Source organism: Barbatula barbatula (assembly GCF_947034865.1).
Source record: "Barbatula barbatula genome assembly, chromosome: 5".
NCBI lineage: Eukaryota > Metazoa > Chordata > Actinopteri > Cypriniformes > Nemacheilidae > Barbatula > Barbatula barbatula.
In genome coordinates this window covers 15,773,383-15,791,608 of record NC_136769.1, presented here as the reverse complement: position 1 = coordinate 15,791,608, position 18,226 = coordinate 15,773,383, and the positions used below count along the sequence as shown (strand labels likewise).

General features: G+C 39.3%; 2 protein-coding genes across 2 annotated transcripts in view; both read right to left on the bottom strand.

The window, feature by feature from the left end:
• Positions 1-342: 342 nt before the first annotated feature.
• ccdc97 (coiled-coil domain containing 97) lies at positions 343-3,507 on the bottom strand. The gene is made up of 7 exons (XM_079455902.1): positions 2,597-3,507; positions 2,398-2,499; positions 2,204-2,317; positions 1,794-2,121; positions 1,455-1,694; positions 1,251-1,374; positions 343-601 (listed from the first exon to the last, which is right to left on the bottom strand). The coding sequence occupies exons 1-7, from the start codon at positions 2,687-2,689 to the stop codon at positions 493-495; spliced, it is 1,110 nt and encodes a 369-aa protein (XP_079312028.1). The 5' UTR covers positions 2,690-3,507; the 3' UTR covers positions 343-492.
• A 2,448-nt stretch (positions 3,508-5,955) lies between these two features.
• The window catches only part of cacna1ha (calcium channel, voltage-dependent, T type, alpha 1H subunit a), a gene marked incomplete at its 5' end in the record, with an annotated part of 39,938 nt that continues 27,667 nt past the window's right edge, over positions 5,956-18,226 (bottom strand). Inside the window, 12 exons of the mRNA XM_079455883.1 lie at positions 5,956-9,028; positions 9,111-9,268; positions 9,362-9,530; positions 10,973-11,278; positions 11,404-11,525; positions 11,991-12,069; positions 13,374-13,444; positions 13,549-13,682; positions 14,797-14,906; positions 14,993-15,144; positions 17,290-17,482; positions 17,583-17,672. Of these exons, the coding sequence (XP_079312009.1) occupies positions 8,033-9,028; positions 9,111-9,268; positions 9,362-9,530; positions 10,973-11,278; positions 11,404-11,525; positions 11,991-12,069; positions 13,374-13,444; positions 13,549-13,682; positions 14,797-14,906; positions 14,993-15,144; positions 17,290-17,482; positions 17,583-17,672 (2,580 nt within the window). The 3' untranslated portion in view covers positions 5,956-8,032. The remainder of the gene's footprint in view (positions 9,029-9,110; positions 9,269-9,361; positions 9,531-10,972; positions 11,279-11,403; positions 11,526-11,990; positions 12,070-13,373; positions 13,445-13,548; positions 13,683-14,796; positions 14,907-14,992; positions 15,145-17,289; positions 17,483-17,582; positions 17,673-18,226) is intronic.

Sequence of the window (18,226 nt, the reverse complement as noted above, 5' to 3'; positions counted from 1 at the left end):
AGAAGGAACGATTACAATAAGAATACAACCGTCAGAACAGAATGTTAAAAAGACATCAGCTATTAAAACGTATTAAAATGACAATTATATTCACTGAATGTGAATAGGCCTAACTGATAAGCATAAACTGTCTTTTCTACCTTATTTTCCATTCATATAAAATATTTCGAGGATGTTCTTTTAATCATGCATTTCCAGTCTTGTGGTATTTAGAGGATGTCAACGTTAAATGACACATCTGGTATTTGCTCATTTATGTTCTACATACCAAAATACAGGAAATACCTGCAAGAATCTTCAGCACTGCAAATACAATGAGCCAACATTTGAACTATTTGAGACAAAAAAAAAACATCAACCAGTGGTACTTTGAAAAATAGTTATCTTTTATTAATGACAATTTAGTGCTTATTTCTTTAACTTGCATAAACCAAAGACAAAGGGACAGGTTTTATAGAATTGACAGGAAATCTATTGAGGATCTCATTCTAGCTACTGCATCATATCCTCTTCCTCATCGGCGTCCTCATCAAAATAACGCTCCTCTGCATCCCGACATAAAATATCCAGGTTATCATAATCTGGGTTCTCATCCACTTCACTGCAATGAGAATATGAACATATGTAAGACTTAAAAAATTATTGAACACAGCACCACTTAGTTCATGTTGAATTGCATTATAAAAACTGAATTCCTTACAATTTGGGTAGCGCTGTCACAGACCTTGAACAACATGATTATTGTGGCTGAAGGAATTCATAAAGTTTTTTTTCTTTCCTCTTTCTTTCTTTAGTCATTGAATCACACTCAATATGAGGTGATTGAGGTGTAAGAGAAAGTTCGCCTCAAAAATGAAAATTCTGTCATCATTTACTCGACCTCAAGTTGTTCCAAACCTGTATAAATGTCTGGTTGAACACAGATATTTGGATGAATGTTAGCAACTGACATTTCTTAGTCAATGGTGCCCCAGAAATCTCAGTTGCTTCAGTCTTCCAAATATCTTTGTGTTCAACAGAAGAAAGAAATGTACACAGGTTCAGAAACGAGTTGAGGTTAATTAAATCATGACAAAATTATCCCTTTAAGGAAAAATTGCTGCTGGATTATATTTGCAAAACCCCTAAATGTGGGTATTTCTTTTAATTGTTTGCTCGGAAAAGTTTATCATGATCATCCATTAACATTTAACAGCGAGCTTTATTGTATATTTGCACCATGAAATTATGCAAAAGTACAATTGTTTAACCTGTAGTTGAAGTCGTCTTTGCCATCCAGGAATCGCTGATGCATTTGACTCAAGAATTCTTCTCTCAGCATGGCTTTCTCATCCTCATTAGGCTCCCACTCCGTCTGTCTCGGCCCATCACAATCTAAAGCACAGACACACATTCATCTATCACACAGTTTTTAATGGAATGGCTGTTATGACTCATACAGTGAGATCGCTCACCATCTTCATCAGACTCCTCCTCTGCACACTGCTCCCTCTCCTGCTCCTCCTCCAGGCGGTTCTGGATCAGTTTCTCCTGGTAGGAGTTCATAAGTAGGTCGGCCAGTCCCTTTGGGCCGTTCCTCATGGACTCTTCCGAGCGCTCGAAGATCTCCTCTTCACTGAGGTACTGTCCGATGTACTGCTCGTACAGCAGAGGATCTCGTACGCGCATCTGTTCCTCGCTAAAATACTGGCCCTCTGAAGAGAGACCAAGATGCTTATGAAGGTAATAAATTAGCTTTAACTAGACTTCAAGTTCTAGAAAACCAAAATTGTCAAATAAAACCCTGTTGTTACCCTTCTGAAGTGCACGGAGAGCTGCGTAGCGATGGTTACGAATTCTTGCCCGGTCGGTCGTGCTGGACTTCCGCTTCTGAATTTCCTTGCAGTAATACTGCGCCCTGCAGTCGCCGCTCAGGTGAGAGAAAGCCTCTGTGTGCTCTGGCTTCAGATGGGCCTGATAGCGCTCCAGAAACACCAAGGGTTTGGATCTGTACTGATCCATTAAGACCTTCTTCCTCTCCTCCAGAGTTAGGTCTGGGTCTCCAAGCTGTTGACTTTTAACTGGACTCCCACTGTCTGCTACAGCCTCTATCATTTCATTGACACAGCTAGATGGTTCATACTGAGAAAACAAACACGTGTCAACAAGAAAAGCCACATTGTTAAAACTATTTATAACACAAGACTGAAATACACAATCTTACCTGTAGATTTGGAGAGTCTGGGCATCCTTCATCCATCTCAACCTTCACATCATCCTCTGTAGGACATCTGGTGCAAGGTTTCATTCCTCCAACCATTTCTGATATTTCTTTCTTCTGCGTATATCAACAGCAATGGGGTTACTGTCATATACAGATGTATATTAGCTCAGCACCATTGTACGATGATACATCACCTCTGTCTGTATATCTGGAGAGTCTGAGCATCTCTCATCTGCTTCCGAGCTCCTTCTCTTGGGTTTGGGGCATGGCTCGATTTCTCCCCACATTTGTGTCTTCTAATTCACAAAGCAACATTCACATGAAGACACTAGAGGTTACAACCATGTGTAGATTTACAGACGCAGAATAATGGGTCTTTAAATCGCATCTTACCATTACACTTGGGAAGTTTGTGGATTTCGCGACTGTCGCCGAGGTGTTTTTATCCCCTCTGGCTTTGGTGCGTGGCTCGATTTCTCCCCACATTACCTGACAGTTAACAATACACCGTGCTGTTATCACCGACACGCTTACGCTACTAGTACTTTAATATGCATGGAGTAAAGTTGTCACTTCAAATCACGAATATCCTATTATTGTAGTTTGGGAAATCTGCACCATGCACTCGTTTTACTTAATTCGACCTTTATTTAAAAGGTCGAGCATTTCAAAACAACAACAACAACGTATAGCGTTCTGCCCTTCGGTACATCTACATTATAGCTCCGTGTGAAACGCTCATTACAGCTCGATAGTTCCGCAAACTCATGCGCGTGTCTGTTCACATCTGTCCAGCAGATGGCGCTGGAACTTCAGGGCACTGATCGCAGCCACGGCGATGAACATCGGATGCGCACTAAAAATCAAAATGCATATGTAGGAGGAAATGAGTTGTTTACTCAGAATTCGGACATTACTACAAAATGGCGGACATCAGAGTGTTCGTTCCCAGGGATTGCGCATAGCCAGAAACAAAAACGTGAAGTATAATGCAACGTGAGTCGCATTGGATCAAGTGCGTATGTACATAATGTATAGGACAGTTCATCCTCAATTGGCGGACCGCGGTCCGGATCCAGACTTGGTTCAGAGCCTAATAAACCATATACAACTTTTGACTATTTTGTTTGTTTAAATTGAGCCGCGCGTCTTCACAACGGAGAATCACATCACACGCGCTCTCAGGAACATTATGTAATTCCTTATGTAAAACGCTATATCCTCTAATCCCAAACGCGCTTCCTTTCAACCCTTTCCGGTTCGCGCGCGCTGCTTCTCTCCCGCCAAAGACCCTCGAATGGGCCGCATGAAGAGCAGCAAGCACATGCTTATTTTTTAACAACACTGGTGCAGACACGCAGAGCAGGTAAATTGACACAAAACAGTAAACAAAGTGCAGCAATATTAAAGCATTTGTATCTGTCGGTCTGGTTTGCTATGTCTCCAACGTTTTAACCAGATTTGTGATGTTTTAGGAACCATAATGTTTTATCTACATTTAGCTTTGGCATTGATGGTCAGCGTCTAATCAATTATAAGACAACAGCAATCAAAGATAGATTCATTTCACTAAGATTTTGGTATTATTCCGTCAATATTGAAGGTTTTGTTATATTTTCACAGAATATTCTGTAGGATGATTTTATGAAGGACTCTTGCTGGGTTTTCACAAGCAGGGTCACATTTTGTTATGAAGAATGTTCTAATTGGGAACATTTTGAAAGATTTAGTAAGTAATTTAGTTTTTTGATGAGCATTTGAATTGTTACATTACATTTGCTGTTTGCATGTTGTCAGTAGTTTTTTATTTACAAATATTTATTATCAGACTTCCTTTAAGAGGACATTACCCTAAAGCCACAGAGCCTATACAATACATACATGCTGTGGATATCAAAATATAAAATAAATGGCCTGATAGATCATATCTTTTATACAGTATATCCAACTGGGCTACATTGATTAAATATTTATTTATTTTCAAGAAACATTATGGTCCGGACCTCCGTTTGGAAGAAAATAGAAAGATTGGACCTCTTGGAACTTTAATTGAATACCCCTTAATTGACACAGGCTGCGTCCAAATACCCCCATTTGCGGTTTTGGCCACAGTAAGAGCGCAAGTCTTAAAAACGCCAAATTGCAGAGCCCTTAATGTACACTAAACCCACACTATCGTGAATACCGCTTCCGGGCGGTATTCAGGGCTAAATGTATTCCATCATGCATCACGTTCTGGATATATCATGAGACTTTTAGCCCGGGTCTTGTGAGAGGTTGTGGAAAGCTTTCCGGTGTAAGTTATACAAATTATTTTTAAGGTTATATCCTTATTTATTCTATGTTTGGCTAACACGTGTTTTTATTTTGTTTTGCGTTCACCTGCTTGACATAATTAGATATTACATATGACAACTGACTTGATATAATTAGATATTACATATAATTTGTAGTAAAACGTAGTGTTGCACATTTTATTGGTGAAAACTTCAGAGATATGTATTTTGTAAAACTGCTTTTTATCACATAAGTACAAACACCACATCAATTAACGTTACATGTTTGCACTTGCTAAGTGTGTTCCAAAGTGTCCCAATACTACATGCTCACTTGGGAACTCCACGCCCACGAGCACTCGGGCCAAAAATAGGAAATACGTCATGAAAGTAGTCAAGTGGTCAAGTAAAAAGACCGCAAGTGGGGGTATTTGTACGCAGCCACAGCTTCAAGTTTGGTGAACTCTGACCTGGGAATTTGCATCAGGTGAAGACGCGCGTCCAGATGGATTAATTGCGGCGTGACCTTTCTCTCCTCAGGGCATAACCCTACTCCATTCTTGAACTATCCTGCTCCCCGCCCATATTCGCAGCTGCATACGACAAATATTTGCGTCATTGTATGCTCAAACTGCGATGTGACCGGAGTAAAACCCATCACATGCCGCCAAAATGTTTTGCAAATGTAATCATTGTCATAGAAAAGAGAATGAAACACTTCAATGTTTCTAACGACAGTTCCACTGGACGTATCCCTGCTGGAAAAACCATAGAACCTTGCCCAAAATACAACAGCTCATGTTGTATGGACTTTTGGTGGGATTTTATCTGGCAGAGGAACCAATAAATCCTATTAGAATTTCTTTGGTTTCTATTGTCTTTTTCCAGCAGGGATGTATTCAGAATATTAATATGGATTTATCTGTAGCTATTATACTTTTGTGCTAGTTTTTATTTGTTTTATACTTTATCCTTTTTTAGAGCTCGAAAGCCTGTTTGTACTCACTGATGTGAAAAAGAGCAGCATCCACTTTCTCCAACACATCTGTTATATTCTACAAAAGAAAGTAAGTTTTTCCGTTTAAAATAGATGCGAGGGAGTTATGGATTAGTGTTTATTTTTGGATGACTTTACAAGCCAAAGCCTTGAGAATATTGCTGCCTGTAGGTGTAAAAATAGAAACACTACTAGCTTCATTTATTTTGGGGAATGATGTGGTAGTCGTGTTGTTTTAACACTTGGCCTATGGCTGGGAACCTGGCAGTTCAAATCTATGTTCAGGTGAAATGTGGGCGTTTGTCAGCACCTCTGCTGTTACCTTGATCATATTCCTACTCATGTTTGGTCTGAACTGACTAGATGACACTATGTACCTATATGTCCCTTATGTGTATTTAGTCTAACCTATTTTAGAACAGGTTTCTCAGCTGTTTGTAGAAACTAGGAAATAAACCACACATCTTACTTTTGCAATAAAAAGATTTATCTGTAGATGATGGGAATATCTCTCAGATTAGTTGTGGTCATTACAGAATAGAATACAATGTAGAAATACAGTTCTATAGATTTCAATATAGATTCAACACTTCTGCTTTATCAACGAAGTCATATCAAAATCAAACTTATTGCAGACAGTTCGCTTTTGAACGAAGTTCTCATTCTAACAGAAAATAGAAAAAGAACACAGAGAAATTTCTGTCGTCATGAAAGCGTGAGGAAAATGCTTTGATTATTTATTGAAGGGTTTAGGACATTAGGCTGTTTGATGGCAAAAGCTCATATTCAAAAAACAGCTATTTTGAGTGTGATTAAAAAACACTTTAAGCATTAACACACTACTCCATCCTTCTATCTCTATCAATAAAAAATCCCAACAATCCTTCTGCAACAATCGTTGATCTGGTACCTTAAGATATATGAAACACCGCACACGTTAGTCTCAAAGTCAAATGTTCGACTGATTTCAAGTCAGTTAGAGTAAATACTTTCATAATTCTTCATGTTTGCTTACCATACATTTTTTTTGCACTCATCTCAACATAGAATCATAAAATATTGCATTAGACAACGATAAATGGGTTTACTTCTACAAAGAGGAATCCCATGTAATTACATCCCAGTGCAATTAGGTAAGTCTACAAATGGAAAATATCTGTAAATCGAAATATCAAAAACTTCAAAAAACAACCTGCTTTGTATTCTCTAAACCTTTCAAGAACATGCAAGAAATTTTCCCTCTTCATCCGTTGAGGAAATTGAGACTTGAGGAAAATAGTAAATTTTCACAGCATAAAAGCTGAGTCGACTATTTTAAATGTCAATAAGCAGTGATATGACACTGGATATGCAGTTGTGAAATGTATAATATTATGAATAGGATTTGCAGGTATAGTTTACCTTAAAGCAATGGCTTACCTCAACTATACATAAATCAAACATTTCTTTGTCTTCCTCTCACTAAATAGTTGTCCCCTTGTTGCAGGCACAAATGTAAAAGTGCCATTTCAAAGCTATATAGATCAAAAAATAGATCACACATGTGCAGAAATCAACCCTTTTAGTCTTCTCCTGACTTTAAGAAATCTGAACATCAGGAGAAGCAGAACAAGGTCACATTTACAATGAATCTGTCCTTCACATGCAACATGTGCCACAGCCCAGGGCCATAAAAATATTAAAGTAGACTATGTTACGGTTAAATCAGGTTATAGTATATTGGAAATCTTAATATACATTTTGAGATGAACCTGAGTATGGTAAAGGGTTGTGTAGGTGAGATGCACGTTACTGGCTATGTAAAGTGAGCAACCTAATTTACAGAAACATGTATAGCGTATTGCACTCAGGCTACAGATCACTTGTTGTTTGGTTCTCATTGGATGTCTATAACATGACACACCCCTCCTCCCAATAGAAAAATAAAAATCATCTCATTATCAGTAGGCCTAAACAGACTATAATTGATTCCACAGCTATTCGATTAAAAAAATGTACATTCACAAGAAGACAACAGAGGACGGTTCAAATTGATATGTGCAAAAACATTATATATCTCTATAAAAAATATGTGCATATGAATAGAGCCTGTTTCTTCACTAATACAATTCTCTATTTACACATAAGGAGTCAATAAAGTACATAACATGTACAGCTCTTTTTAATCCGTATAGTCTGTCTTTACAGAAAACATTAGCAATGCTCATGACAAAGAGAAGAAAGACTGACAAATATTATACAGGTGGTACATAACACTAAACATCCTGAACTCAAATCAATGTGATTGAGCACTGGGATTAAATTAAGAACCAGAGTTCCATTTGGAAACCTGAAATTGCATATCCCATGTTCAACACCTTGCCCGATCACCAGTCAGATCCAACACTGTCCCCGCTAGGATCGGTTGCCATTACTGGCTGGCTTTCATGACAATATTACGTTTGAAAACAGAAAACTTTGGCTACAGAGAGAGGTTGATGTCCCCAGTTAAACTAGATGCCACACACTTGTGTGCAGATGATAAAATTTGGCTAAAGCCACCAAAATTGATGTCCCTTATTGGGCTGTTCTGTTTACAGTGCCGAAGTCTGTGGATTCTTCAAATCTGCTGTCAAAGGGAGGTGGCTGTGTGCTTTCACACAAAATTCCCGCCAGACCACTCATGGGGGTGGGGTGCGGTAGTGACAGATACTCTGCACAGTGAGAGGGGTGCCGCTCTACTTTGATGAGCGGCTGGGTGGACAGCTGGTTCTCCTGCAAATCCAGAGAGTCGCGCTGCAGGGCCAGGTCGTACGACGGTGTCCTCCGCCGCAGTAACATGCTGCTCTCCGTCAGCTTTTTCATGGATGAAAGAGAGGTGGGGGCCTCCATTTCAACTGGGGGCTCTATGGAGATACAAGGAGGGCTCATCTTTTTCTTCCTGGTAATGTGCAGTGACTGTCCGCGCATTGGACCGTGCCTCTTTTCACCCAGTTCTTGACCAAACACCACATTGTCTACTGAAGGACAAATCTCAATGGAGTGCCGGCGATGATCGTCGGCACCGTAAGGTTTTTCCAGAAAACCTTCGGTGTCCACACTGAAGCACTTCTTTGGATCTTTGATGCTTAACTCGGCTAAGTTGGAAGCACTGCTGCAGTTCTTCACCGGGACTGGAAGCAGTGTTCCTGAGGTGGTGTAGGGAGACAGAGAGTGACTGCGTGTTTCTGTATGGACCCCTGCCCACAGCCTCGCAGTATTGTTGATGTAGCAGACCTCATCATCCATCGGATCAGCTAATTCAAACATGGAGCCGCTAGGGCTGGTGCTTCTGCTGCTGCTGGCCTGGCTTGGAGATCGAGAAGGGATATTGTGCTGGCTGTGGGGCTGCCGGAAGGTACGGACACTGCGTGCGCGTCCACGTGGGGGTAGCAAGGGTGATCCCTGGGAGCTGCTGGGCCCAGAGATCCGGGGAACGGGCACCTTGAAGCTGCCTTTGCTTTTCCCTGGTCTGTCGAGATTTTCTTTGGAGTCTGAACCTTGCCCATCAATGGAGTCATTTTTTATTGCCTCCTAAAAGAAAAAAACGGATAGCTAAGAGGAAAGATTTTCACTTTCAAATTAGATTATTAATACAGAACAAGCAAGAATATACCTGTCTTCGTAGAGTCCTGCCTATGCTATGGGTTGGAGAGGGCTGGGGAGGGGGAATTTTAGGAAGGCAGTTGTACAACTGGGAATGGGGCGGAACACCAGGGACCTGGAGCAGGGAATAGCCTTCACATGGCTGGGAGTGAACCGACGTGATGGAGCCTACAGCAAAAGAGTGTTTACACTTTCTATTAAAAACAAACCCACAAACAAATTTATCAAGTCAAGATGTGAAATTGAAGACAAGACACATACCTAATTCAAGGTAGCCCTGACTGGGTTCCACCTCCTCCAGTGGATACGGTGCACTGGCTGGCCTCACCGGGCGAAACATATAGCTATCATTGGGCAGAGAATGCATCCTTGACACCGACATTTTCCGTGGAGAGAGCAAATTATCCTGAGTCCTCTGCATACCCTCATCCTGTAAGAGATATGCTTCAGCTTATCTTCTTTCTGTACCATCATATGTAAACATACAAACACAACCACATAGAGCTATCCAGGTTCATTCATCGGCTCACTGCAGCTGACAAAGCAAATAGGCTCCTTGCCAGAGCAACCCACAAGGGTGACTAAATGTTCCTGGCCTCCCCACAGAGCCACACGTCTCTCTCTGTCCACATCCCTTCAGCATATTTTCTTTAAATTGTGACAGCTCAGCACCCAATAAAAAACAAATGCAATTCTATGGCCAACTCAGACCCCTCCTTATAGAGTTAATGGTGCACAATAATTGCTAAACTAAACAGAGAGAACAACAGAACAATGTCTGTTCCAGTGTGCCAACTCTGTGGCCAGTTCATTACACACTGTCTGAAGGGTTATCAGGTTTATTTCTTTTCTAAAAGATTTTTAAGCTTTAAAAAATACTTTGCATTTAAAAATACTCTGTTTTGATGTAATGAAATAGGTTGATTCAATCATAATAAGTTGACTCGAATAAAAACAGTTCACCAGAAGAAGCACATACAGTATGCTGCTAGCATCAATTTTGATAACGGGTAAATCTTGTTGATGACATCAGGTGCGTTCAAGTCACTTTTGTTGGTGAAAGATCCTTTCAGCTAATTTTCAGAAAAATGTAGAAAATTTTCAATTAATTTATGAAGCTACTCTAAACTGTGACATCAAATAATGTTTTAGGGGTTTACACCAGACAGGACAGTATAGAGCTGACAGGTAAGCGGTGAACGAGGCACAGGAGCGGGATCAGGAAACGACTGTAGTATTCCACAGTATTTTTATGTGGACAAATATATTACTATTGTATAGTAAATAAAATTGACAACACTGAACAATATAAAAATGGGTAAACTAAAAATGGTATAGCCCTAATTGATCCATTCGTATATAACATTTATGTCCTTTGTCTTTATCCTGTCTATTTATGTGATGATCTTCATTTGTGTGTTTAAAGATGATAACAGGCATTTTATACTTGTGCTACCTGCACAACTGTTTGGCCTGTGCAGTGCTACAAAACTTTAAACCTCTGTAGCACCAGTGCTATGTGCAAAAATTTTAATGTACAGCCCTTTATTTCAATTAGGATCGTGGATCGAGATTCTCTGTTACAAAGATCGTGATATGCTTTTTTGGGAAGATAGCCATAGCGGGAGCGCATAGGCGCTCTATGTCAACACGCTAACTACAGGGCTATTGCCGCAGCCCCGTAACATTACGTATTAGTTACATTACAATGCATATTGTGTTGCGTCAGACGTTGCGCCATGTCAAGGGTCTTAAAGAAAATCCTGAACTTTCCACTGGTGAAAATGACTTTGTGGTGGTGTTCTACGATCTATTCGACAGGACTTAAACGCACCATAATTTGCATAATGCAGGATATTTGGTTTGGTTTACCTCTCCAGGTGAATCTGGACGTGGTCCTACATACGTTGCTCTTCCCTCAGGCCCTAAAGAACTCCCTTCTGAGGCATTACTGAGACGCCGAGCCATTTCCATCTCCATCTCGATCTCAGCATCCATTTCTGCATCTTCTTTAGCTTCTTTGTTGCTCTCCTCCAGATGTTTCATCAGAACAGCCACCACAACATTAACCAGCACAAACTGAGCAATTAGCACAAAAGTGACAAAGTAGATGGGGGACACCAGTGGCAAGTAGCTGAGGCAGTGCTTATCTCCTGGAGTGCACTCCCGCAGAGTGTCCTACACATACGCAACAGTTTATAATGTTAGCGACCTCAACCAAGGGGAATACGACAGCACTATCTATTTAACACTCTACAAACGGTTAGAGAAAGAACATAAAAAAATTGCTAGCATTGTTGTACCTTCATTATTCCATTCCAGTTGTCCCCCGTTGACACTCTGAATAAAGTTAAAAAGGCCATTCCAAAGTGCTCAAAGGTCGCATGTCGACTTAGTCCTTCACATGGGTTGTTGTCATTGCATTCTACAGTAAAGATCAGCAGACAATGATATGACAAGAGTCTGAGGGATTTTAAAATAAACACAAAACGTGCCTCATAATTTGTTATAGTTGCTTAAAGTGGCAATGACCTGACAGAGCTCTCTGTATTCCCATTCATAAAAAGAGCAAACAACCCATTAACTTCATAAGAATTCACAATCCTGTCATTTTCACATAGGCTTCTAACAGGGACATATAAATAGCTTAGAAACATCTGACAAAAAACTGATACTGCAGTGGCAAGATCCAAAGATGAACAGAGCTAATTTAGGTCCGTCTCCTATTATGACATTACTGTCTGGAGAGAGCACTAAAACTGTGAGGAAAACATGCCTTTAGGGACCAGTATAAAGCATTTCTGACCCTAAAAGAGCAGCTATGTTAAAGCTGCTAAAGCTGTGAAATGGTGAGCTCCGCATGAACAGTGTGCAGGATTGCAGCACTGACCTAGTTTCCCAAAAAGCTCCACGCCAAGTGCTGCATAAATGAAGAAGAGCAGCATAAACAGCAAGCCCAGATTTCCCACCTGAAGGAAGCAGCACATAATCACAGTATGTTATTAAACAATCAATCATGGAAAGTAGCATTGTGTTATAGATACTTTCTCTTTAACTTTTTCTCTGTCCTCCCCCATGCATTAACAATCCAATGAAAGATGCACACAACTGCATTTCAATATATCTATAACACTCTAAAACAGAATCGCACGTATACAATATATGTTTTATGAATAGTGTGTATGTGTATTTACACTTATACTGTAAAGACATATACGTTGATTTAAATAATAGGGCAACAAGACCAATTTAGTAGGATAAGTTAGCTCAAGAAACTTATATTTAAAGGGATTGTTCACCCAAAAATAAGAATTCAAACATCATTTACTCACACTCAATTTGTTCCAAATCTGTACAAATGTCTTTGTTGTGATGAACACAGAGAAAGATATTTGGAAGAAAGCTTGTAAACAAACAGTTCTTGGCCACCAATAGCCCCTTTCACACCTACCGTCTTTACTGATAAATTGACAGAAAATTGCAGTTATCAACAGAATCTTTCTTTTAAATTTGAGGGTGAGTAAATGATGACAGAATTTTATTTTTGGGTGAACTGTCCCTTTTAGTTTACCTAATGACAAAACTAAATATTTTTGTTGGGTGAACAGTTTATCAGTCAATCAGTGATTGATTATATCAATACACTACAAAACACAACTTTACTGCTTTTTCTTGATAAATTCTTAGTTGTAACAAAACCAAAACATTGGTCAAATAGCTGTTCAAAATGGTTGTGCTGAATGCATTTTTACTAGTAGCAACACTAAGTCATGCACTTACACCTCAATACTAAACACACAAACCTTGATTATAGTGACCATTATCAAACATCATTTGTTAAACCTTTAATAATATTAACCAGTGAATTTAAACATGCCACAATGCATGCTGGAAACTTTGAATCCTTGTTTAAAGTAAAATTGTTTGTTCAATTTGCACTGTCTGCCAGACTGGACACGTTTTACATTTACATTTAAGCATTTGGCAGACGCTTTTATCCAAAGCGTCTTACATTGAATTATCCTATAAATTTTACATAAGTACCTGCAATCCCCTGGGATCTAACCCACAACCTTGCATTGAGCTACAGGAAAGCTTAAATTACAAAATGTCCATTTAACAAAATAATCTTTCCCAGCTAGATGTTTGGACAAATGTAATCAGTATACAAAAATAATAAATTGACCCCTTCCTACTAAAAAAATCTTTTTTCAAGTATTACCTTTGCTGAGAGAACATTTTGCAAGTTGGAGTTTTGACTTTGTATTGTTACCTGTGGTAAAGCCTGCATCACTGTATCCAACAGAGCTCTCATGCCGGTAGCCATCTTTAGTAGCTTCAGTACTGCAGACAAAAGCAAAAAAGACCCACTCAATTTATTTAAATAAAGCTACACAGATACACATTTCAGACTTTTTGGAATTAGATATAGAAAATAAAAGCAATACCTCTGGCTATTCTCAACACTCTCATAATGCGGATGATGGTAGGGTTGATGGGCAGTGCTGCATTCATCTTGATCTCCTCCAGCGTGATGCCCATGACAGAGAGCAGGACTATTGCTAGATCCAGTTGGTTCCATCTGCCAGCATATTACAACATTGTATGGTTCAAACACAGCAACCAGCAATAACCATCTCTTAGTAACTCTAAGGAACATTAAGCAAGCTAAGCAGACAAGGCATAAACAGATTTATGAGCATATTGCGAATATATCAACATACGGTTGACTGCACCTGAACATACGCTAATGTGAGTTTAATGATAAACGGGAGGATCACGACTTCCTTTAATTTAGCATGTTTCATTTAACTAAAACAAATGATTCATCTAGTTCCCTATGCATAACACCAGGCACCACATATTAAAACATGACTTAATCATACATCCATGATTGATTGCCAAGGTGTTTTACAATGTGTTAGAGGTTGGTAAAATTATGGTGTGATGGACACAAACATGAATTTGAAGATTTAAATGCTTGCTTGGGTTACAGTAGCTGTTGCAGTTATATAATCCACCTTTTCAACTCTGTAATTTTCTTCCTCTTTCAAGTAGTTTTTCTTAATGTGTCAATAAACAGCATTTCAACGGCATTGCATTGTCCCAAAAATGAGATTTCTGTCATAATTGACTCACCGTCGAGTTGTTCCAAATCTATAAATGTATTTGTTCCGATGAACAAAGCTGAATATATTTTGAAGAATGCTTCTAACGAAACAGTTCTTGGACCCCATGACTACCATTACCATAAGGAAAAATTACTTAATAATTTTCTGTTGAACACAAAAGAAGATATTTTGAAGAATGTAGGACAGCAAGCAGTTTTAGGGCACTTTTGCCTACTATGGTAGTCAATGGGGTCTTTTTTTTACAAATCTTTAGAATTTAAAAAGAAAAGTAGTAGTTTAGTAGTTAAGAAACAAAGTGTTTGCATTTATTTGAGTTTTGGTAAGTAATCATCTCACATTTTTCTATAACTTTGTCTTCTTAAATTAACAAACTTTTCCTGAAATTCGCATAACACTGATATAAATGTTCTAATACCATTCACTTTATCAGAGATTCATCTTTCAGCCACAAAAAGTAGATATATGTTTCATTTATTACAATTATTGATATTATTGGTTGCACCACATGATAAGTGATCGTTATATGTCATTGACCCCGTACATCAGACCAATTTGCCACAATACCTGTCTTTAAAGAATCTCCGAAAGCCAAAGGCCACCAGTTTGAGTAAAGCCTCAAAAATGAAGATGATGGTAAAGACATAGTTACAGTATTTCAATGCCTCGTCCAGGTACTGCAGGAGACAGAAACACCATTTAAAGAGTTTAGATGCAAAACAAAAGCACATGTTCAGAAATCATTAAAAGCACATAGACTCACCGAAGGCTGTTTGTAATGCTCGATAGACATGGTGACCACATTGATACCGATGATGCCTGTGATGAAGAGGTCCAGATAGTGATTGGTACACAGTGTGTGGATGTAACGCCGGGCAGGAGAGTAGTCTGCATAGTAGGGCCTCTGCTGGGCCTCTGTTGATCAATCACACAGACAGATAGTACAGCGGGTCAGTGCAGGAAAAATGTGATAAAACAGGCAAAGTACACTGGGTGTGAGGGAACGGCTGCTGCAGAGAGGACCAGAATTAATGTGACATCATTGTGATCCTTTCTATTTAAATTGAGATCCGTTTGCCGGAAGGCCTCTCTTGCACCATCCGTGCCTCTGTGGATATCGTGCATGCTGCTTCGGGGACGTGCCGTTGTAAACATGGCTGTGTTGGAGACTTCTGCGAGTAGCACAGGTTAATTCTTCTCAAGGGCAGCTTAGAGGTGACTGTTCATTGATTTCTTGTATCGTGTGTTATATATTGGACATGACAGCAACCATAAAATTGATTTTAGTTTGAATCCATCTTTCTGAGTCTGCCATAAAAGCATGTTTACTGGTAAATAGCATAAGAGAGAAGCCTTTGAACCGCTGATATCTGACAGACATGCAAGAACAACACACTGTAGACGATAAATGTAACAATTCTCCATATACAACACTGATGATCATTGTGGAGGACTTCTTAAGTCACAAAATCTGGTAATATGAAGTAATAATGGCCCTGATGGAATCTACATTGTTTGAGGATTATCTGAAAAAAGCACTTAAACAGACTTAAAGTCATTATTTGGGCAGATTTTACTCCTTTCTTTCTTCTACAGAACACACAAGTATATAAAAATATACAATAGAAGTCAAAGGGGACAAAAGGGGGTTTGGTTTTCAAAATATCTTATTTTGTGTCTTGCACAATAAAGAAGTTTTAAAATGACAACAGGGTGCATAAATAATGACAGATTTTTAACTATCACTTTAAATGTTATCCAGTCAAACACTGAATACCGAGGGTACAGATCAACACGTTCAAATCAAATTACCCAAAATGTTTAATAAACAAACATTTAAATGCTTGAAACATACAAAATCAATCCACTATAAGCTTTCTGCTAAGATTCAATCTGGGCCTTTCACAGATATTTGTATACTGCATAGAAAACGACTGATATTATACACATTTGTTGCGTCTGTCTCCTGGTCCTGCAAAATTCACTTTAAGATGTGAGGACTGTTCAGTGAGACGTGCTCGCATCTATATCACATGAATGCATTGAGGGGCTTTTAGAATAGATCCAGGCTCATAAAACTCAACTGCTGAACTCTGAACTCTAGAAGCTACGAGTACCATAAATCAGATTTACATACACTATTAATCCAAAAACTGCAGTAAAGGCTAGAGAAGCCGAGTGTGACAAACCTAGATTAAACTGTCAGAGTTTATGCTAAAAATCATTTATCAGGCAGCTTTGCCCTGGTAGACATGCCTCCTAAACAAAGAACAAGGTTCTTCACATGTATTCAAATAGCCAGCGTTCCCAAAATCCTTTAATGTTGAAGAGATCCAGACAATAGTAATGACAAACTGATAAAAAGAGACAGCCAGTGAGTGGCCAGTGGGAATCTTAAACATTCACCTTTGATCTTTGGTCGTAACTCAGTGCGAGATGTAATTTCGCACACATTTGAGCTGATAGTTCATCATTTTGATATAAATACTATCCATCGGTCCCTCAACTCATCTGGGAAAATGTGGAGTAAATCAGTAGTCACAGGGCAACCCCTCCATTTACCTCAGGACTTTGTGGCCCTACTATCAATAACAGAAAGGTTCATCGATTTGTGCCTGGCAGGCTCATAAGGGCTCACCTGACCTTAACCCCTCCCCAGATCTCAACCTTATGTAATCTGTAGGGCAGATCGGCCTGTCAATAACAAATCAAGGGTTTGGGAATTATTCTACATTCGCTGAAACTGACCATCTAAGAACCTGCTCTGTATGTCTCACATCCCCTCTTGGACATGGAACGACACTATTTCTGTTCTTATATTTAACTTCCTCTGTTGGTTTGTCATGCTGCGCCTGGCGGTGCGGGGATCTCATGCAAGAGCATGCTGCAGTCCATCACAATCCAAGGCTAACGTCAGATTGGTGCCAAAATGTGCACGGTTTTAGCCTTTTGACTGCATACGTCTTTTCAAATATTTCTCTTGCTTTCTCTCTCTCAGGCTCTGGAAGCAGGCAGTGCTCAGAAAAATAGACTACCGACCAGACCCGTATTTCTCCTTACTCCTGCGCTTTTTCTCCAGCAGCTTCTGCCTCTTTTCCTCGCGCAGACGCGCCTCCTCTTCCTCCTGGTCCTGTCTGCACTTGTGGAAGTTCTCCACCACCACCCCAACAAACATGTTCAGCACAAAGAAGCTGACGATCAGCAGGAAGGAGATGAAGTAGAGGAGCATCCAGGGATTATGATTGCGCTCAGGCTGCGGAAGAGCGGAGGACGCATCCATTAAATAAATATAGTCTTTTTATTCTTATACATTTCAAACATGGCTGTTCAGAGTAAGCAAAACAGATGCAAACCTGCTTGTCCACGCCCACAGCATCCAGTCCGTCATACATTATATTCACCCACCCGTCCTTACAGGACAGCACAAACAGCGACATGAGGGCCTGTACAATAGAGACGCAGTGTGGGAAAAACATCATTCAGTGGGACTTGTAATGGCAATCTGGGAATCTTCTTCAACATACACTACCGGTCAAAAGTTTTCGAACACTTACTCACTCACTTATTCATATGTTTTTCACATTTTAGAAAAAATGTTAAGCTCATCAAAACTGTAAAATAAAACACAAACAGAACTATGAGGATCAGGTTTCGACTAAAATAAATCTGAACAGAAAACAGAACTGTTATAATTTAGCATCTTCAATGGCTGTAGTCATATTTTGCCCAAAATTTGCAGAAAAGCTCTCTTGTCATTTTCTCAAGCAGCTTCTTGGGGTTTGTAAACAATATTAAAGGAGTTCCTTTTTATTCTTTGCTCTTACTGGCTGCTCTTTTTTCATTATTTAGCCAAAGTCAGCCATTTCTAAGTAATTTTTTACTAAATACAATTTTTAAATGTAAAAGTTTATAATTAAACAGTTTATATTTGTAAAGTTTATATTAATTAAAATATATTTTTGTCTATAAAACACATTTGACACATTTAAGCATTCCC

Bases quoted from the DNA above. Each gene is read 5' to 3' on its own strand.
- ccdc97 (XM_079455902.1), bottom strand. From the start codon at position 2,689: ATGTGGGGAGAAATCGAGCCACGCACCAAAGCCAGAGGGGATAAAAAC. The intron at 2,500-2,596 runs GTAAGATGCGAT...TTTGTGAATTAG, and splicing joins CAAACTTCCCAAGTGTAATG to AAGACACAAATGTGGGGAGA. The intron at 2,122-2,203 runs GTAAGATTGTGT...TTGTTTTCTCAG, and splicing joins CAGACTCTCCAAATCTACAG to TATGAACCATCTAGCTGTGT.